The sequence below is a fragment of the Meleagris gallopavo genome, chromosome 1 (assembly GCF_905368555.1).
Source record: "Meleagris gallopavo chromosome 1, MGAL_WU_HG_1.1, whole genome shotgun sequence".
Classification (NCBI taxonomy): domain Eukaryota; kingdom Metazoa; phylum Chordata; class Aves; order Galliformes; family Phasianidae; genus Meleagris; species Meleagris gallopavo.
This window is the reverse complement of record NC_139404.1, coordinates 49,221,575-49,243,523: the sequence shown is the minus strand read 5'-3', so window position 1 is coordinate 49,243,523 and position 21,949 is coordinate 49,221,575. Positions and strand designations below refer to the sequence as shown.

The 21,949-nt window shown below is 40.0% G+C and overlaps 1 protein-coding gene and 1 long non-coding RNA gene across 2 annotated transcripts; both read right to left on the bottom strand.

The window, feature by feature from the left end:
• Positions 1–584: 584 nt before the first annotated feature.
• ST13 (ST13 Hsp70 interacting protein) lies at positions 585–21,942 on the bottom strand. Its single transcript, XM_085225884.1, has 12 exons — positions 21,685–21,942; positions 18,585–18,642; positions 17,266–17,335; positions 17,104–17,174; positions 16,683–16,749; positions 16,022–16,106; positions 14,176–14,286; positions 13,092–13,194; positions 11,061–11,177; positions 10,273–10,336; positions 9,067–9,167; positions 585–4,685 (listed from the first exon to the last, which is right to left on the bottom strand). The coding sequence occupies exons 1-12, from the start codon at positions 21,792–21,794 to the stop codon at positions 4,557–4,559; spliced, it is 1,086 nt and encodes a 361-aa protein (XP_085082010.1). The 5' UTR covers positions 21,795–21,942; the 3' UTR covers positions 585–4,556.
• On the bottom strand, positions 19,390–21,625 carry LOC146545307 (uncharacterized). The gene is made up of 2 exons (XR_014883815.1): positions 21,545–21,625; positions 19,390–20,742 (listed from the first exon to the last, which is right to left on the bottom strand). It is a non-coding gene; the product is annotated as an uncharacterized LOC146545307 (long non-coding RNA).
• Positions 21,943–21,949: the final 7 nt, after the last annotated feature.

Genomic DNA, 21,949 nt, shown 5'->3' with positions numbered 1-21,949 from the left:
TTATTCTCAGTGTAATGCCTTGATATTTTTGCATCTAATTCTGGTAACTTTCTAATAACTTTGTTCCTTCATCCTATTTTAAAAAGTAATTTTATTAAACACTGCATGGTTTTAAGGTGACTGGTCTGATCTTCAGCTATGATACTTTATGACTACAGAATGCAAACTAATTTCTAAAGACTCTTACCCTCCTAAGTAAGAACATTTGGTTTAGGAAACTGAAGGTTTTAATAATGGAATTCCCTTTCCTATTTACTGATTTAGACTTCGCTTCCTTGTTGGTTATTTCACAGCTCATGTACAGTACCTTCTCTTTCTGAATGCTTTTGTTCTGTACAAGCTATACTTACCATCTCTGCTTCTATCGCCATCCTTCAGGAAGAAGTTCCACGGTAAGCTGCTATCCCAAGTCCTGTAATCTTTCACATTTACCTACAGCTAGCAGAATCTGACTTCTTGTAGCCTCCAAAGTGCTAATGCATAAAAAAAAGCTGGTTTATTTTTTTAATAAGCTAATGTACTAAAGTGCGTAATCACAAACGGTGCCAAATTTTGCCACCCACTTAACAGAGAGCCATAACACATTCTGCAAATACATTTATTTATTAACAGGCAGATCTCAAGCTTGTCTGAGACCATCCATCTAGAATTACATTTCCAAAGCATATTTGTACATCAGTCAGGTACAGTAATAACACAATTAGCGAAGTTGTAAGTTAACATCTTGACTTGGTTAGTTATCAAGACTCAGATTTACAGGACAGTCCTTGGTATCTACATTCAGTAGGACCTCCAGTCAGAGGGGATGTAGGAAGCTTTGTCTCACAAAGTTCCTGTTTGTGAGGACCACACCAGGAGAATGAGATTCACCTAAGCTCTGATTCAAAAGGTGATCAACTATTCATACCCCAGAGACACCTGAAAATTTGTGTTGCTTTGTAGCACAAATCAGCCAGTCACCATGTGACCAGATCTATTTCTTCATCACAATAAAACTGTTCCTGCTTCCCCCATACTTGCATTTGCTTGTATCACTCTACTGTAACTCTCATGACCTGCCCTGTAATACTTAACACAGTTGTCTGTGGAAGTTTTATTTTCACTCCGTCTCTTTGCTAATTCTAAATCATGTTTCTACAGTATGTAGAAACACTGTACAAAGTAAGGTTGAGGCTCACCTCTGCAAAGCTCTGAAGGAGGTTCATGTGACATCTTTCTCCAACCATCAGAACAATGACATCCTGCTACCATATGCCTACCTTATCACTCTCCTGCTTGAGGACATCAATCCACTTCTGCACTGACACCAGACACTTTCAGACTAGGCTGCAGCTGATAGAACAACTCTCCAGCCTTACCACCAATCCAACAAATCAACCTGCTCTACAATCACAAGATCACTGCACTCATTCTAGATGTCCTGTGGGATTTCCAGAAGGCTCCAAAGACTTCTCATCAGGAGCATGCTTCAACCCATAGGAAGGTACACAAAGCTGACCTGGCTCCAGCTCATCCTGGCTAAGGCCCTTACCTCCTGTACCTCTGGATGAAGGATTCTGTTCAGACAGCAGTTTCTACAAGCTCCCATAGTGACACTGTTTACTTCCATACATCCTGTGAGGTGACAAGAAAATCGCAGTGATGTTTCAAGACAGGTTATCTGGAACTCCAGCTTGTTGCAAATAGCAAAAGTACTGTTCCACCATGTGGTTTTACCTTCACATGGCTTTTGAATATTCATTTATTGACACATTCAGCCCAGTTTTGTCCAAATCTGAGACAGTCTGGCTCCCATTCATCTAATTACCACCTTCCAAATTAAAGAAAACCAAGCTAATTTGGCAATTGTTCTTTATTCACAGTCCAAAAGTGAAATGAGAGCAATTTTAAAAAACGTTCTGTTCTCAAAGTCAAGTTGTCAACTAAGCTGATTACTGCCGCTGTACCGATAAGCACAATCCCTACTCTGCGCTGCAATGGAGCAATTAACCTCAAGGACTGCCAGTAAATGCTGGAGCAAGTGCTGAACAGAAAAGTTACTTGCTCATAGCTACCTGTACCCCTGAACAGGAACTATCCTCATCTTTGCTCTTCTCCAGTGCAGTTACGTTTTTGCACTTCTGTTCAAAGCAGATAAGCTGCTTAGGTGTCAATGCAGCATCCTGGGGAGCTGAGATGAGGTCCAGAGATCTCTTCAACTATCTTACCAGATAGCACTGAAAAGAAAACAAAGACCACATAAACGAGTCACGGGATGTGCATTCCCAAACAGACAAAAGAATTCAGCTACACTGCTAAATCTAAAACCAAAAGAATTGGGAGAACATTTTGTCAGCATCAATTAGCTCTGAATAAGGGTAACTAATGTGTAAGCAAGTAGACAGGACACACGAATGACCATCTCCACTGGGGTAGCTTCTGACTTTTGACTAGCCATGGGTAGACAGATACAAACAGCCAAGAGGATGTAAGAGGAAACCGTAGGGAATTAATCTGTATTAAAGACTAAGTCACACAGAGCATATATGCAACAGCATGAATGAAGCAGAAGTAGAGCTTCAGTCTATGCTGAGGAGTGGCCTACTTCAAGCCTCTCCTCTTGGGAACAAGAGATCAGAGAATGATCAAAAGCTGGGCACAAAGCAACACTCCATCATAGCTTGAATTTGCTTGGTCACTAAGACAAACCATTAAGCACTTAGTTCTAATTTAAATCACAGGTCATATACATACAGTTTAATTGAAGCATTCCCACATTTAACTTCAGCAAAATAGGTTTTATCAGAAAGTTACGCAAATCCAAAAAGTTTTATTTTCCAAAACCATACTTTATTTTGAAAGGCTACTAGAAGTATTCAGAACTATATTTCTCAAGCAAAAAGATTCACATTTCATTCTGCAGGATCATTAGTATGAGAAAAAGCATTTGGGGATTTACTTTTTTTTTTTTTTTTTTTTTAAATTCCTACACCAATCCAGATTGAATTAAAATTGGTAACAATAGTTATGGCTTAAGATACAGAATTACAAAAGAGTAACAAATGAATGTTGAGACTCAAGCAGTGAACAGTTAATTGTGACCGCTTTTCCACAGGAAGATGTTTTAACTAAGACAAGTAGAGGCAACACTGGTCCTTACAGTAGACGAATGAACATCATTAACAGCACAGAAACAGCTTCAAGAATACACGTGCTCAGAATTCATAAGCATTAGAAGAACGTTCTGTCTGCTTTAGTTACTCATTTTTTCCTCTGTATCCCAAGTCTCAAAAACATGGAAGTATGAAATTACAAAAATACCTTCCTTCCTCTCTCTTCTCCCCACCTCTCTCTTTTTAATAAAAAATGAAAAAAAAAAAAAAAAGAAAGAAAGAAAAAAAGAAAAAAAGGAAGAAAAGACAGAAGACTACAGTATGCACTGGAGAAAGAGTCATCATCTCTACATAGACACAGGACTTCTGCCAATCAGTTTTATCTGTAAGCACGTAAGGACTCAAACCAACTCAGAACCCCAAGCTGCAACTTTGTTGGATATTCTCCCGGTCACCAATTTATAACTTTATATTTACATGTTCTGGATGGCTTGCATTCAATGAGACAGAGGTAGCAATGGGAACAGACTCCTTCCCTAAAGTTTCCAAATAGATGAAACCTGGCAAGCACATCCCAAGGAAGGGCGAGTGCTACCAGATGAGGACCTGCCAACTGGGCAAGGACAAGAGCACAAGCACAGACAATAAGCTGCTCTCCCATACCCGGACTGATTAAAAAAAAATCCAAACTCAACATCACATAAACATGCTGGACAATATCTGAATAAGTAACAAAATTTCTGTGGCCTCCACAGTACATACTTCATGCCAGGTTGTGCAAAGGATAGGAAAGCACCTTTGCTGTACAACTGTGGTGATCAAAATAATGCAATATTTGCAGTACTGCCAGAAGTTCCAGTGTGTAACTATCATGGTTATTCTGATCATTTTAATATCTATATAAAGTCAGTCACTCATTAAAAAACAAACAAACAAAAAAAAACCAATATGGACTTGTATTTGCAGGCAATACCTTTATCCAGTTAATTCTTCAGATTTATCCCACCTTTGCTACTCTTGAGTAGGCCAATTTTACTGTCCTAACAAGATTAAGACAGACTTAATCTAAGTTCCCTGCTCTTTGTTCGCTGAGGAAAAATAATTAAAGGAAAAAAAAAGAAATGATAGAAAACCCAAAAAACAAACAAACAAAAAAGAGAGGCTTTTATCTTACACTCCTGAATATTTCTCACAGGAATGTTAAACTGTATTTAACGCTTGCCATGAAACATTGCAATTCTTGGACACGGAGGCATGGCTTAAACTAGGTCATCCGGATATAATTTGAGTGCTGTAAACCAATCACTGAATAAAGTCAACATTTGGGGCTAGAGAGCAGTTCTCCTTAGAACACACAGTTTCTCTTCTTAAGAAGATCAGAGGTACAATGGTTTGTTTTATTGCAACACCGGTTAGCCAAATCAACCCTTCCCACTCAAAAATTATTTTTATGAACCGGGGATTTTATGGTTTACTGCCAAATTTAGCAGACAATTTACTGATGAGACTCATGACCTTGGGATTGTTCTGGTACTTGGACATATTTGCTGGGTTCTGGGCAACATCTTGGAATGCAGCCATAACTTCTGGATCCTGCAGGACATAAAAAAGCAAAATCAAGAGCATTTTTAGAAGTCTACACAGAGATCTGCCTGCATAACAATCATGGCAGAATAACCCCCCTCCATGTAATAGCTGATACACATCCCTTTCACCCAATTTCCTTCTGGCAGCAGAAACTGTAATCTGCTGGACTGTGAGCAGATGATGCAGCAGCACTTGGCTTTTGAAAATACATCTGATTCTCAGGTATTCCTCACTTCCTCTGGGAAATCACAGCTGGAAGAGAGTCTTCTCTTGTGGCACTTTCGTGTCATAGTTAATAAATGCATTCACATATACATTAAAGACACTGGTCAAAAGAACACAGATCATCTTCCCTGTTTAGTATGTAAAACACTTTTTCCTGTATTGCCAGCATAATTTTGGTCTTTACTGAACCATAACAACCGCTCCAAAAGTAATGCCTCCTACTTTATTATGTCAGCCCATGACATCAGAGGCAGATGGTGGTGGTATGACAGTAGAAGCAGAACTCTGTCACCAACATTCCATTATGTGTTGTTGCCATGTGACAGATGGCAGCAGAGGGGAAGGCTGACAAAATGGAAGTGCTCATGAAGCAAAGGTGTCTTGCTGAATTTCTCCATTCAAAAAAAAAAAAAAAGGCACCTGTTGATATTCACTGAAACTTGCTAAAGGTTTATGGAGATTAAACAGCAGATGTTAAGCACAGTGAGATGGTGAGCAGTGTGTTTCAGCACCACTGTTATTGTCTGCTCTGCATCTACTGTGGTTTCCGTTGAAATAAATAGGAGGCATTACTTTCAGAGTGACCCATGTAGAATTATTCTTACTAATTTCACATAAGCATGTTTTATATGATGTTCTTTACAGGTCAATTTTGCCTCTCAATCTAGAAAATGTTTCCATTGTAAGCAACTTTTGCACGAAAGATTCAAGTTTTCTTTAATTCAGAAAAAAACCAAAGGCTTTTATTACATCCAGAATGAAGTTGTAAATTCACCTTCTGTTCAATCTAGCATTCAGGTAGTTCCATCGAGGGATACAATCTTCCCTGGACTTCTACACTATTGCTACCTCAGACTTATTCATTGTAAACCATCAAAAAACAACTAGTGTCCTCAGAAGATGTCTGTGCAACAGTAACACTCATCATGTGTCTATTCTAGTACCAGACACACACTACAGCTGTTAAACAAGTCTGATCCAAAACTGCCTCTGGTGAGTGTGTACTCCAACAAAATCATCCAGGTGGTTAACTCATGTTTTATACGTGCTGAGAACTGAAAGAGTCAAGTCTTATCTTCCTCACAAAAGAATTACAAGTATTATCTCCCCTACAAAAGAGAATCTGCCAATTCTCTAAGATGGTAGTGTTCAGAAAAAAAGGCTCTGGATATATTTCCTCCACTTTACAGGATTCCTATAAAAACACAAAGATGACTTGCACAAACTCAAACCTCCTCAGTTTTCAATTTCAGAATAGCATATAAGACTAGGAAGAGTGTGCTGTATTGTTCTATCTGTGTTATCACATGTGTATATGAATCCTGAACATGAAGATAAATCAGCTTAGTCACTGAATCTTATGAAAGCACCACTAAATAAGCGATAAGTGTTCAATTTCACACTAGATGTTCTATGAATTCACAGTTACTGCTGTTGTGCAACTCCCCAAAAGCCTGAAAACACTTAACAGTGCTTATTAAGATGTTTAAGGCTGATACACATCCAAGGCTTCACACTGATGAGCAATACTACTAACGCTGATTATTTAAATACCAATTGTTTCACATGGAATTACTTAGCATGAAAGTTGGAAGGGCAATGACAGTATAAATGGCATTAGTGTAACATTCAGTTTTCTAATGGTCCTGTCTTCAGCTGCAGAAGAATGAGTAGCGTTGTGAAGGGAAAACACAATTTTCTTTTTTTTCCTATGTTACACATTCGGGCACAAGTCTGCGTTCAACATAAGGCAAGTAAGCAATCCTTAGATGCACTTTACACATCATTCTTTTTAAAAAATAATTTATATCTGACCATGACTACTTGTGTTTCTCTGTATACAACATGACATTTGTGTTTAGAAGTTGTGCATAGAAGATCTCAAATACTACAACACCCTCCTGGCAGCCAAAGGTGGTAAAAATAAACAAAACATTTCCCAGATGTCCCACCCCAAGTTAACCATTTCAGCTGCTACTTCTGGTGACTATAAAGCTTGAGAGTTATTTTCATTTTACTTGCCTAAGGGCTGCTCTGAAAGCAATGCTTCCTATTTTATTATGTGGGCCCAGAATGTCAGAGGCAGATGGTGGTGGTATGGCAGTAGAAGCGGAACCTTTTCACCAATATTCCATTCCATTTTGCTGCCATGTGACAAAGGGCAGCTGAGGGGCATTCTGACCAAACGGTGTCTGACATGGAAGTACAGATGAAGCAAAGGCATCTCACTGAATTCCTCCATGTGGAAAAAAAGGCAACCATTGAAAATCACTGATGCTTGCTGAATGTTTATGGAGTCCAAACAGTGGATGTGAGCATAGTGAGGTCTTAGGTGGTGCATTTCAACAGTGGTAACAGTGATGTGAAAGACAAGCCACATTCCAGCCAGTCATGCAAATTTTTTTTTTTTACAAGCGTGGCATGCAGGCTCTTGCTCATCACTGAAGTAAAAGCATAGTTAATGGTGTTGACTATGTTGAAAAATAGTGTTTTGTAACTACTTGTAATTTGCACTATCAAGTATTGTGCTCTTTGTGTCTGTTGTAGTTTCCAGGAACTAAGCAGGAGGCACTATTTCAGAGCAAGCTATAACTCACTGCAAAAAAAAAAAAAAATCACATCTGGTTCAGTTAAGAAGCCTTGAATAGAACTACAAGAAGCATATACTGATGTAAGCTCAAGGAGAGCTGTCACAAAGATGTTAATAGACACTAATCCAGAAGGGATTGGGAAGGTCTTCACCCTCAGAAAACTCCAGTTTCAGGACTGACTCCTTGCTATGAAAAGACTCTACACACGCTCAGTTAAAATAACACTTTGATATAAATGATTTGGGAGACTTGTCTGAAGATGCTGATTCACACTTATTTGCAACCTCACTGATAGCCTCAGTAAAAGCTATCAGCTTCCATCATCCTTCAACATATTCCATAGCTGCACTGAGCAGAATCAAGTCAAGCCGTAAAACCTACCCTTTTAAGACTATAGCTTGTGCTGCTGATTCAGGAAGGATATAAGACTGCAGTCAGATATTTTAGTAAGGAGTAGGTAGTGCAGATATTTAAATCTTACCTAGATTTAAATATTGTGCAAAAGAAGTCAATGAGAATCTTGAAGCTTTGCTAACAGACTCCAGAGAAAACACTATCGGTGTTCTTGCAACAGAATACCATAACATTTTGGAGTTTATATAATCAACATGCAGTGGAGCCTTTTTAAAGGCACGTATTAAGCACTCAACATTTAACTGCACTTCAGAGATGTTTTTAACAATGCCCCTTTCAAAGTCCTGTATCACAGCATAAATGAGCCAATAATGAATGCAATTGCAAGTCGTGGGATTTCTGTTGTTGGTGGTGGTGGTTTTGGACAGTTTGATGTAAGATGACACTGCTGTTTGTGGAAGTAAAGGTGTGTTTCCATACACCAGCAATTACTAAGGGAACTCATGAATTTTTGCATGAGAAGCCATGCCTTTTTCATGATTTCAGGGCATATCAAATGAGAGTCCCATGAAAGGCTTTTATTTATTTAGATGCCAATCACAGCTGTTCCATGAGCTAAGCAACTGAGCAATTGAGTAGTTAATCAAGCCTACCAAGGAAGTAGGCTTTCTAAACATAAATTTAGAAAATACCAGATGTGGAACTATTTTGATACTATTTTGCCTCTTCATTCCCTGAGGAGAAAGGCAATTCTCAACATTATTGCAATATATTGTGTTGCAACAGTATTAACAATAATTTTTCATTTGTGCATAATTACCCCTCAGCACAGTGTGGACGCATTCACAAAAAAAGGAGGAAATGAATCACACTGTATAGAAAATAACCAGAGACTCAAAAAAAGCTTAAAACTATCCAGTATATGGTTCTGTTGATTATATGCAAACATAAGGCTGGGGCAGGGGAAAGGATGCGTAGGGAAAGAAAAAAAGAGGACATCACAACACCTTTAATTAAGTCCCTGTCAGTTTGAAAAAATAGATTCCAGACAGTCTGGAACAGCTACACACACAGACATGGAGAAAATTTTGCAACAGAAGTAAGCAAGCACCCACACTGCTATTCAGTGGGTCACATCTTTTTCTCTTCCCTTGGCTCCCCTAAGCTGTTTCTCCCTCATTGTGAGCATTTAGCTTTGGTTCTAATCAAATACTCACCTGCATGGCCGCAAGGACTTCTGGATCACTGAGAATCTCATTGAGACCTGGCATACCTGCCATTCCCGGCATACCGCCAGGCATAGCCCCAGGAAATCCACCTGCAAAGCCCAAGACACAAGAATGTGTGATGCAGAACATTTAATTCATCTGTACAGGATCTCTCAGTGATGCGGAACAAATCAAACAAAACATCTTTCCACTCATAAACCCCAATTTTTGCCTTCCACAAAGCATAGAGCTGTTTCAAAGAATGGAAAGCAGGGGCTCTGTGAAAACCTGCAATTTGTTTCCACTGTTTTTAACCCAATCGAATAGGAGGACCTAATTAGGGTCTAGCACTTTGTACACAAATACAGTTATTTTCTAGTTAACTTGATGTACATATCAAGTCAAGAAATTCAGACTTTTGAAAGCAAGAGATGAGCAATTGAGGGCAGAATTAAATCAGTAGCAGCATGTCCCAAGCTCATTCAATGTGTGGTAAGAACTTTACATTTGGAGGGAAAAAAAAAAGTCAAAATCATAACTGAAAAAAAATCCCTGAGGCAGATATGGTCAGTATTTGCCTACCTTGACAAGCTGGTTTATTTGGAGCATGCATTCAACCCACCACAATTACAATTCGATCTTCAAGCACTCACTACTGCTTCCCTGCAACTGACTGTACCCAAAAATGACACAGGAAGTCTGATCTTCACAGAACTGTTCCAAAATTGCAAAATTTCCATTGAGAAACCATTCTGTTAAACTATGGGAAAAACTGCAATGTTTGGAAGCTAACATTCAACTCAATTTTCAGTTTTAAAACTACTGTTCTCAAGCAGGAGGGGTCCAAGCCGCCCTGAGTGAGTATTTCAGAAAATTTTATACTATGTTTTCAGTATATATTACTAAGCAAACGTTAAATCTTTCTTTTCTCATACTTAAATCCTTTCACTCCATTAATCATTATTACTGATTGGTCTTCCCTCTACTTGTTACCCAGAAACAATGCAATTAAGAGAAAGAATCTCGTTTGTCCTCCACTCATTAATTCTCAGTTATTTATTTATAGACAAGTTTCAAACTTCATAAAACATTTTTCCTCTCCCCATCTTGAGAATAAATGCTATCTAAACTGTGGTTATAATATTGTATATGGGAAAACAAAAACAACCAATTAGTCACTTCAAGTAACAAGTATTGGTGCTTAAAAATACGTACCTGGGAAACCACCTGGGAAACCACCAAATTGAGCTCCTCCTGCTTGTCGCCTTGCTTCTTCCTCCTGTAGAAGAAAGCATATTATTCCAAACAAAGCTATGGAATTGCAGCCTGCTTTCTACTGCTTAAAAGGTTCTAGGAGGAAAAAAAATAAAATAGAGACTGTTTACTACTCGCAGGCTAAAGGAATTATCAAATAAAGCACTTCACAATATACAAAGCCACAGACAAGAAACAGCAACAGCTCCTCTTATTTTCATATGTTCTTGCAGTTAAGTTACATGGAGTGTGCTTTTACTGACCATGAACTCTATGATCAGTTTTAGTCCATTAGCTTAATTTTTAGAACCAATTCCCACCCCTAACACATGCCGTAAAAATACAGTGGTAGAACAGGAAAAAAAGTGAACTGCAGTCAGAAGTGTGGAGGAGATTGTCACGGAGTCACATAAAACCATGACAGAGATGCAAAGGATTACTTTGAAGTTAAAATCTCCCAGTTTTGGAAATAAATACTAAGTGAATAATATTCTAGTACAGTCATATAGTAACTGAATTCCTGAAATACAGATTCCTAGAGATTCTAGAGCCTATCTTTGCCATAAGCAACAGATACAGCTGCAGCAAAAGACCCTCTTCTCCAGATTCCATCATTGGTCAAGTAACTAAAAAAGTAAAGTAACTCCCTAAGATTTAAGATTTAAAGTGAAAACAATTCTCCCATGCTAGTCATTGAAAACTATGCCACTCTCCAAACTGTTAAGCAATATTAAAGCCTAAGTATTCACCCTTTGTGCTCTCTCATGCTCCTCTCGTGCCTTCTTCACTCTTTCCATTCTCTCCTTGATCTCCTTTTCTTCACGTTTCCGTTCATACTTTCGGCGATGTTCTGCAATTTTCTGAGCCTGTTACAATACAATTACAAGACTTCAGCTACTTCCTAGTATACCACATAACATATTTCAATATCAAGTGTTGTAATAATCTATTTTCACCAGTTCTTAAAAATAAGATTTGACTTCACATCCCAGAAGTGCTACTTCCTCTCTACCACAATCACACCTCTAGCAAGTAAGTCTCAACACATCATAGGCATACTCTGCTTTTGCTGTGCATGTTCCCTCTCAGCCAATCATTAAGTATACCTCTTATTAAAAAAAGTCAAGACATAAGACCTAGCAGGTGTGCTACAGATCAATAGCCTCTGACACAGAAGACTAATTGCTTGTAAGATGGTTTCAGTTGGTGTTTTGCTGGCGAGAGCGTTTTTTCTGCAAAGGCAAGGCAGGAAGACTGAAAACTCGAGCTATTTGCTATGGGAATGTTTATGTATTCGGCAGGTTAACCTCAGCTCTCAGTCAGATGCCCATCAAGCCATTCTCTTGTTCCCTCTCCACAATAGGAGAAAAAGAACAATGAAAAAAATCTCATGAGTCAAGACAACAACAGAGAAATGCCTTAGCGATGACTGTCACTGGCAAGACAGAATCAACTGGAGAAAGATTAATTCAACTTGCTGCCAATTAGAGTAAAATGATGAGAAACAATGCCAAAACTAAAGACACCTTCCCCTACCCCTCCTTCTTCTCAGTCTCAACTTCAACCTTTCATTCCCAACTCTTCTACCTCCTCCCCTCCAAGTGGCATAGCTGGAACTGAGAAAAGGGCTTGTGGCCTGCTTGTAACAGCTCCATTCTGCTGCTCCCTCCTTCTCACACATTTCTTCTGTTCCAATGGTACACAGTCCTTCATGAACTGCTCCAACACAGGTTTCCATGCAGGTACATTCCTTCAGGAACAGGACACTCCAGCTTGGGTCTGCCACAAGCTGTAGTTCCTGCTAGGAGCCTGCTCCAACAGGGGGCCTTTCAAAGTCTGCAGCTTCCCTCAGAGCACAGTGAGGTTATGGGCTCCAAGGTGACAATCTGCTTTACCACAGGCTGCACAGACATCCCTGCAACAGCACTTGGAGCACCTTCCTCCTCCACTGATCTTGGTGCCTACACAGCCGATCACTTCCCCCTCCTTCCTCACTCTTTTCCTTCTCACAGCTGCTGCACAGCATGTTTTACCCTTTCTTAGATACATCATCATAGAGCTGCAATGGACACAGCTTTGGCCAGGATTGGGTCCATTTCTGCAGCTGGCTGGAACTGGCTCTGCAAACCACAGGTATAAACCCCCATCCTCACCCTCCTCCAGACCTTGCAATGTAAACTCAGTACGCTCCTTCTCAGTACAATGTAGCAATTGCAACTTGTGGTTCAAAGGAATGTGTAAAAGAGAAGAGAAAGAAAGCCTACAATCAATGTTCTTACAGATGTTACACAAGCACTTTATTAGAACAGTGTTGGGATCAGTCACTCGGGAAAAACTGAACATAAGTCTCAAAGAAATTATGCTGCCCTCATGGGGTAGACAAATGAAAGTACTTCTCACAACCAAGAACACTTCCCTTGTATATAGGATGAAGCTCTGATTAGTTTGGAAACATTTTGGGGAAAAGAAAAAAATCCAAAACAGCAAAAATAAAAACAAAACCCACCACCACTGTGATAACAATGCCTGGATAACTTCAACCACATCACATTTTTCTGTTCAGGTCTCAAAAAGGAACATTTGGTTGTTTAGTTATATACTTAGTCCCAGAGACCTAACTTCCAAACAGTCAAAACAGCAGTGACTGAAGGTAGGACCATTTCTAAACTCAGTTTGAAGTGTCAGATGAACACTGACATTGACACATGAACATAGTATGATGCATATCCCAAGAATCTCAAGACAAAAAGAGGGACCTCCATTATCACCTTCCTACTTACCCTTGGCTGCACCTCCTTCAGCATGGCACTAGCATCTTCATCATAATCCAGTTTACAGGCTAGAGCAAGATCATGAGCAGCCTCTTCCCAGTGACCCAGAAGTCTGGAATTCAGAAGACAGCATTCAGAAGCCAAAAAGCAAACTGCTAGCAGTCATTTTGTGTACTTTAACCACGTAGCATTCGGTAACTTTTTCCACAGCTATCCACACAGTTCCAAGTTTAATAATCATTGTGTGTTCTGTAATACGTGCACTGTGATTAGAGCATACTTGCTTGCTTCATATATTTACTGTAACTCTCGTGTGATGTAAAAATCAGGAAGAAAAACTAAATGGGTTCATGCCATTCTTTGCTATGAACAAGAATGGTCTCTCAGGGAGAAGGTACTCTACCCAAACACATAAAGTACACTAATAAACACTCAGCAAAACCAGGCAGATGCTCAGTGTGAAGCTACACATTCAGTGTTCTGTACAAGTCTACACTACTACCAAATCAAGCATAAGTGCACATTTACTCAGCATTTAAACATCCTACCTAACCGAGTGCACCACGTCTTAACCAAACAGTTATCAAAACTACTGTGCAGCACTACTACTTATTCATTTAGACAAACTTGTGATAATCAAAGAGTTAAGTGAATGCTGCCATTCCTAAGGGGTCACAGTGCTTTATCTCACAGACACAGACATGAATCCAAACCATGCTCCAGCCTTCTCAGTTAGGCTCCATGCCAGAAATAAAACCCACACTGCCAGAGTTCCTAATCTTTAGCAAATGATTAGGAAACGATCTTCCAAAGGACAATAAGTCATTAGAAGATGCCTTATTAAAGGGAGGGAAAAAGAAAAAAAAAAAAAAAAGACTGTGCCAGGATTATTCTTAAGTCACCATCAATATATCACCACCATCTTTTCTTTCTTGTAAGATATACACTTAAGATATTGGACTCTTGGCTCACAACTACTTCTTTCACGTACAAAATTGACAGTTCACAGAGAAACAGAAAAGAAAAAGCACAAACAAAACCATTCCTCTCCAAGTAAGTAAAGAGAACATTGGGAACAGTTGCAGTTCATTACCTATGCGCTTTCCCCCTCCATTTATAAGTCTGTGCTGAGTCAGGATTAATCTTGATGGCTCTGTCGCAATCTCTAATGGCAGCATTTGGCTTCTGTAGTTTCACAAAAACACTGTGGGAATAAGAACATTTATTGTATGTATTGAAATACCAAGTTACTAACTTAAGCTGGAAATAATTTTGGATGACTAACAGGCAGGCTAATGAGATACTTTTGAAAAGCTACATTCAGAAAGATTTTGTAGTGCTAACAGCCACTGAAATTGAGTTTCCCCCCACAGTGGTATGTGAATCATGAGCAAAAAGTGTGAGCGTTCAGCATTCAGAGTTGAGCCGTGCCAGTAAGAACAACTTTAATCCATGTGAAAAAGAAATGCAAAGTGCAGTTCAATTTCATGTTGCTTACCATTTATAGATGACAGCAACTAACAAGTAGAACAAAACAAAGCTAGCAGCATTATACACTCCATAGTCTTTAAAATAACAGTAAGATAAAGAGCTAATTATCATACTGGTTGTACAGATCAATTATTAGAATAATAAGGAATACAACAGCACATCGGCTTTATGTTGCCTACGCAAAATGAGCAATTGTTTCATCATTCAGCCTGACCAACTTCAAAAAGCAGATCTCATTCTGAACTGCTCCCTGCACTCTTCTGATGGTGTATGCAGTGCCTTGGTCCAAACATTTTCATTCCTTCCCAAGACCCCATGAAAGGCATTTTTTTAACTAATACAGCACTGTACACTGATTTCAACATCTTGTTGACAGTTTCTTAAGCTTCTCAATACAGAAATGTCAAAAAAAAAAAGCAAAATCAAAAGACTTTAATAAAAATATAACATGATCATATCACCAAGCCTACAATGGACCTCAACTTGAATACTTTGTGAAATTTTGGTCCGGTTCTCCCATCTCAAAGGCAGCTGTAATAGAACTGAAAAAAGTTCTAAGAACAGCAGCATCATCTTAAGAACAGAGTTGCTTCCTTCTGTACAAGGAAGGAGATTTGGACCTTATAGCCTGCAACAGAAAATACATCCAAAAACAAACAAAAAAGGCACACAACTTCAGTCTATAAAAATCAGAAGTAGTAGAGAGACCAAGAACAAGAAACCTGTAAAGAGCCCTAGTTCCTTTACACATCAATAGGAAGCAAATGAAACAACAAATTCAAGACAAGAAACAAAGAATCACATAATTAATTTAGTTAAGCTTTCAAACTCCTTGCCAGAGAACACTGCAAACACTAATTTGTTTTTCAAGAGGAGACTGACATCATCACAGCAAGACATCAGGAGCTATTAAGTATAAAGGTATTGCTTCAAACAATCCTATGAGATGAGATGAACCAAAGGCTGAAAAAAGTGCAGGAGTATCACCCCTCTTGCCTTGTTCATATTCTGTTCTACAGGCACCTGCGACTGCTAACTACTGACAACAACAGAAGGCTGGATGAGGTGTGCTGTTGGACTGACCCGCTGTAAGTGCTCTGAGTTAACGCTCAGACTTGGACCATCCTACAGAAAACAACTCAATAGTACATCAGAAACAGGCACTGCCAGACACAAGTTGTTAATACAAGTAGTAAAAAAAAACAAACAAACAACCAAACACTGTGTGGAGAACCACAGCCTTTGGATTCTGAATAATTAACTCACTAACTTGCTGTATTTACTACAATACTTTAATTACACAGAGTATACAATGTACTGTTTGTTTCACTAGCCCCTACCAAAAAGATAAAAAAATAATACAAAAAGCAACAACCATACATAAATCAAACAAAGACTTGATTTAAGTTTGGGACAGAAACATACATCACTAGTTTATCATGACTCACCTTGCTCTCTTGGCATACAAGATAGCCAAACAAGGATTCAGCTTGATAGCATCTGTGAACAAATCGACAGCCTTCTGAAGTTCACCTGAAAAAGAGTACCAGTAAAGTTTCCATCATTATGCAGCTACTACACCCAACTTGCCAAACACACCCATATGGTGCTATTCCCCTAGCAACATCTTGCATGGAACATTATCAAAGGAAAATCAATTTTTCATCCTTGCCACATTACCAAAGAACAAATTTCGAAGTGAATTCTGGAACCATGAGGAGAGGGTGTCCTTTCAGAGTTATGTTTCTATGTTTGACTTCATATGCAACCACGCAGGAAGTCACTTCTTTAGTGACTTTAGATGCTTTCCACTGCATCAAGACAAACCACTAGAGACATTAATAATACATAGGAAACTACTGTAGCAGTTGATGTATTATTAAGATGCTGCAATACTTCCCCCAAATTACAGCCACACGGGGAAGACTGTACTTAAAAAAGCTTTCATGTTCTAGTTAGTTTTGGATATCTAATATGAAGTAAGGTTTCTGCTTCTTGGAGGTGCTCACTAAGGTCCAAGATACTTTATTAAGGTTTTTGTTGTATTAGTGTTGCAACAAACATTATGTCCCTTAATATGTATTAGAAAACAAGCAAACAATGTACCACCTTCACTTAAGGCATTGATAGCTTCCATCTTCTTCTCATTAGCTTGATCCATCATCTCTTCAGTTACCTAAGAAAATAAGCAAACAGAATGGAACACATGGACAAAATCCGAAGGTTATGGAGTCCAGGCTGGAAGTATCACACTGAGACAGCACCAAAGGAAGCTGCACCTTTCTGACTCCAGAAGTTTGTGTTTAATTTGAATTTAAATCACAGTATTAAAAAAAAAAAACGTTTTTTGCTTCCATATTGGAGATATTAGTCACCATAATTTTAACTAGAAGACTCAAAGTAGCAGCTGGATACCTATTAGTGTTAATGAGTAGTACTAATCTCCCCCCCTTGATTGTTATTCTTGACTAAACTCAAAACCTCTCCCCTTCTTTCCTGCTGCGAAAGCCACTGAAGGATTTGTGCTTACCTCTACATTTTCATCTCCCATTTCTTGAGGGTCATCATTATCAGGTTCAATCACTCCCTCATTGTCAATTTCTGGGGGAAAAATAAAAAGCAAATTTATACTACATTTACGAGATTTCCAGAATCATGTTCTAACCATGATAACGTCATCTGTCTTCCACACCTAAGTCACTCTCTTCACTTTCTGGCTCAGGAGATTTAACTGGTTCCTCTGGCTGTTCTTCTGCTTTGCCCTGAAAGAGAAACACATTTGTAAGTGTGCATTTCTGACTGAGATTCTACTCCCACTCTAATAAATAGCAGGGCATTGAAAAATCCAGATCCAATCTTCAAAGAATATGACTGCTCTAAGGCTAAACAGTTATTTTCAAGATACAGATCTCCTTTTTTCCTCCTCTGAGATTAAGTCTGTCATGCATGCAAATAATTCAAAGTCCAGATCTTGACTCATGAACTTCTATTATTGGTAAAGCCAGTCTTTCAAACTGCACAATTCAATAATCAAAACAAAATGATTCAGATAATACCCAATTCAGAATCAGTCTTGCAATGAATACTAACTAGCCCTTACAATCTTCCAGCCCTCCCTGACATATCATCTGGATGAAAAATTCTCTCAATCTAATACTTTTAAGCTAAGATCCTCTACAGGGAACAATAAGCACGCATTGATAATTAAAATTTGTTTTCTTATTTGTCAAGAGATATTTGCTATTTACACAAACTTACAATATTCTTTCAAACGTTTTCCTATCAGCTTCTAACTACTTGAGTACGTTCCTCTGCATGCCACCACACAGCACATCCTCCTTTATGAGGGACAGAAGCTGTGTCTGTACATTCAGGGCCACAGACTACACTCACTACACATAAACAACCCCCCAGTAGAGTTCAGTTCTTATCAACCAGTAACTCTAGTACCACTGTCCTGCAAAACCTAAAATAAGCATTCTGCTTTTCCTAAAAATAATTTCAAGCTCGAGAAAATTCTCCTATGAATATCTAAAAGCCAAATTTGTTATCTCTCCTGAAAAAAATAACCTTTTCCACGATACTGTCTTAAAAAGTTGACAGTTCAACTCTTTACCACCTATTATGCTTGCAAACACTTCTTGTCATGTAAAGTTATAATTTGAGCCAGCAATGACTACATAAGAGGTTTACAAACTGATAATGACTGCATAAAAAGGAGCAATCAAGACTTTGTATGCCATTTGCACTGTTGAGAACATCAGGCATTCATGATTAAGGAAATGGAGCATGATAACAACTGAAACAAACTAGAAAGCCATCCGTAACAAACTGTCACCCACAAGATGCAGTGGAGCAGGCTTCAGCCTTATCTCCCCAAATTATTCACCTGTGCATTCACCCACACTGTCTGGATAAAATTTAGCAGCAATTTTTATTTCTCTCTTCCTGCCCAATCATATTTGCAGTGTCCAAACATTATTGTGTAATTACAAACTTTTCACATCTCACCTTACTTGTCTGATCTGTGGAAGTACTGGCTGGAGCAGGTGGTATTGTGCCTCCCATGCTTTTCAGCAAATTAGGGAAGAGAAAAAACAATAAGATTAACAAAACAATGCCAAGTATTTTATTGACTCAAGTCCTGCTGATAATCTCAGCCTTGTGTTATGACAAAAAATACAACAATCCAGTTCACTGTAATAGCAATTAAAAAGTACACATGAACCATATTTTCCCTATTGCAGTGCAATGTACATTGGGTCTCCACCATAATTTGTAGTCATGTGCATCACATACCACCCACCCACCCTTTCTCACAAACGAAAGCTGCCTTTTGGTTGAAACTCTTTTTTTCCAGAAAATGCAAGTTTTTTGTTTTTTTTCTTCAATTCACAACATTAAAACTCCCATTAAAACTATAATTATTTTTGAAACAGACCAAAACATTTAAGAGAACTAAAAAATATCTATTACCATGATATTTTTATCATCTAAAATGTTGATATAATTTTTAAGAAATGCTGCCAAGAAAACCATTTCATTTCTTTTATGCATTTCAATATCCGTGACTTTCTCCCACTACCCATTAAATAGCATTCTCTATATAGACAGCATTCCCTCAATATAGAATAAGCTTCCATATTACATTGACTTGGTTTAGCAGCCAGAAATAAGCACAGGTGGAATTTTCCAGCTGTTTCATATAACATCTAATCATATCTACTGGCAGGCTGCTACAAGGACTACTTTTCCACCCATCCTCTCTGCTCTACATTCTTCTTTGGACAGTTCTTGATTGCTTTGGCTATGGATATTCCAAAAGGAAAAAAAAACAACTACGTTTGTGTCCAGCAACTCAACGGGCTCAAGCAGCTCAATGAGGAACCACACAGCTGGTTTGACACAGTGGCAAATGAAGTGGGCATACATGCAGGAGAACCCAGATGGGCACAGGACTTGGCTTTGAGGAATCAGCACAACTAGATTACATCCTAGCATTGAGATCCTACAGCTTCTTAAGTCAGGCCCGGCCCTCCCCTCCCCTCCTCCTTCCCCCTGGCACCAGCTCACAGTCAAGCCCCAAAGGGCTGAAAAACCCAGAAGGGGCACAATCTGTGGAGAAAAAGCAGGAGAAGGGGAGATGGCAGAATGGACAGATCTCAAGAAAAAAAAAATAATCAGAAGTTACAAACAAACAAACAGCATCTTTTGGGAAGCTATTACAAAAATGTGCATACAACTCTGGTATATTGTCCTTGCTTAATCTATATCATATTTCAAGAACTGCACAACTGCAATCTGATAAATCAGAGGAAAGCTAGGCAAAAATTACACTACATCTAGTAACCGCTCCTCCTATTTTTATTTATTTATTTTACCATGGCAGGCCAACAGTAAGACATGAAATTCTATAACCCTTTCTAAGCAAGCAGTTCAAGAACAACTGGCCATCATGGGGATCGATCATCTGGGTGATCCTTGGCTGCGCATCCATAAGAAACTACAACTTCAAAAACAACACTCACAGATAAAATAAATCCATCTAATGGACCCAGCTAAAACAACGACAAAAAAAGCCAGTAAGACTTCTTCAAAGCCTGGCTTACTGGCTATATCTACTAGACAAAGACTGAAGCTTCCAATTCAAGAAGGTCAACAACCTTCCCACCTTTTAGTCATATATTTAAAAACAACTTGAACTAGAAGGTTTGGGTTCTGGAACAATTCCAAAATAAAAGGCTCAAGATCAGCTCATTTTAGTCTGGCACCTTGTTCAAGACCAGAGGACTCGGTCAGTCTCCTCTACCTTCTTCACACTCCAAAAGAGGCCTCAGCCAAGCTTTGAACTCTATGAGATGCACTTAACATATACAGATCACTCGCAATTTCATATATGCTATTTCATGAATTACAGAGTCTAAGAAAAACAAAAATAAATCAGAATTTTATTAGTATTTAATTGTTATTCTGTAACCACTTGCAACATCACCTCGGTGACTAACCTATGTAATTATAGGTTACCACAGATAAACTGACAGACAGAAGACTCATCGGGTTTGTTCCCACCTGAAGTCAGGCTGCGATGAGCTTCAGGCCATTTGCAGAGTAAGGGGAGACCCTATAAGAGCCTGTAATTGTCCTCTTGAAGGGAGGGCAGCTCTCCAAACTGCCAGAGTGCGACATGAAATGTAATTTGGTGACCACCATTCCACATTCCCAAGTGTACAACTTCATCAAATATTTAGCTCAAATACATGAGCGAAAACAGAAAGAGCCTCTATGAAAACAAATTCTGGACAGTTGAGCCCTCTGCATTACATGGAAAAAATGAGAAATCGGAGATCGTTTCTCCATTCCCTCACGCTTCTTTTGGCCAAAGGCAGCAGCGCTCTCTTCCCCCGCCCCAAAACATCCAGAATTGCACAACAGAGGGATGGATGTAACCCAAGGCGAGGCATCGAGGTCCCCCACGTTAGCAGCGGGACCGAGGGCCCACAGCAGGTGGGCCCCTCCGCGCCTTTCCTTCCTATGCGCGTGTGCTGCGGGCGCCGCACAGCCAAGCAGAGTTAAGTAGGAATATTCCCACAACTGCACTAGACGCATGAAAAAGTTCAAGCACCACTGCACAGAAATCTAAATAAATAATTCATTGGAGCAGCGTGGCACGCCGTGCAGTAGCACTGTTCGCGTTCACACACAGCCGGGTTCGGAGCTGAGGGAGCCCCAGGGCTGCCCCGCGCTGAGGCACTGCCGTAAGGAGAGCGGACCGCAACGGTTCCACCTATTAACGGAGACCGCGCTTTTTGGGTGTCAGGACGCAAAGTTCTGCACGGAGAGCCGTGAGATGGTCGAGAGACACGACTCTGGCCCCGTGCACAGCCAGCGTTTATCAAACAGACCCAGACCGCCCCCCAGCCTCAGGCACGCAGGGGTCGATGCCTCAACGCGGCCCGAGGCGGGATTCGAACCTGCGACAACAGCAACGCGCCCCCTCCGCCCCCCTCCTCAGCCACGCGGCGGGGCCTCGCACCGCCACGTGCCGCCCCCCCACTAATGACCGGGCACGCCCCCCCCCCAGCCCAACTCCCCACGGTCGCCCATAACCGACCTCTCCACCCACTCGCGCAGGAAGCCCAGCTCCTCGGTGTGCAGCAGGCCCGGGTTCTGCTTACACAACCTGACGAAGGCCCGCAGCTCGCTCAGCTTACGCGAGTCCATGGTGGCGGAGCAGAAAACGACGGCTCTAAACACCCAACCGTTCCCCTACCCAACCACCGCGCGGCGCCGCGGAAGCTGCCAGCCCGCTTGCTGGCCACGCCCACCGCCCCCAAAGCCACGCCCACCGCCCCCAAAGCCACGCCCCTCCGCCGCGC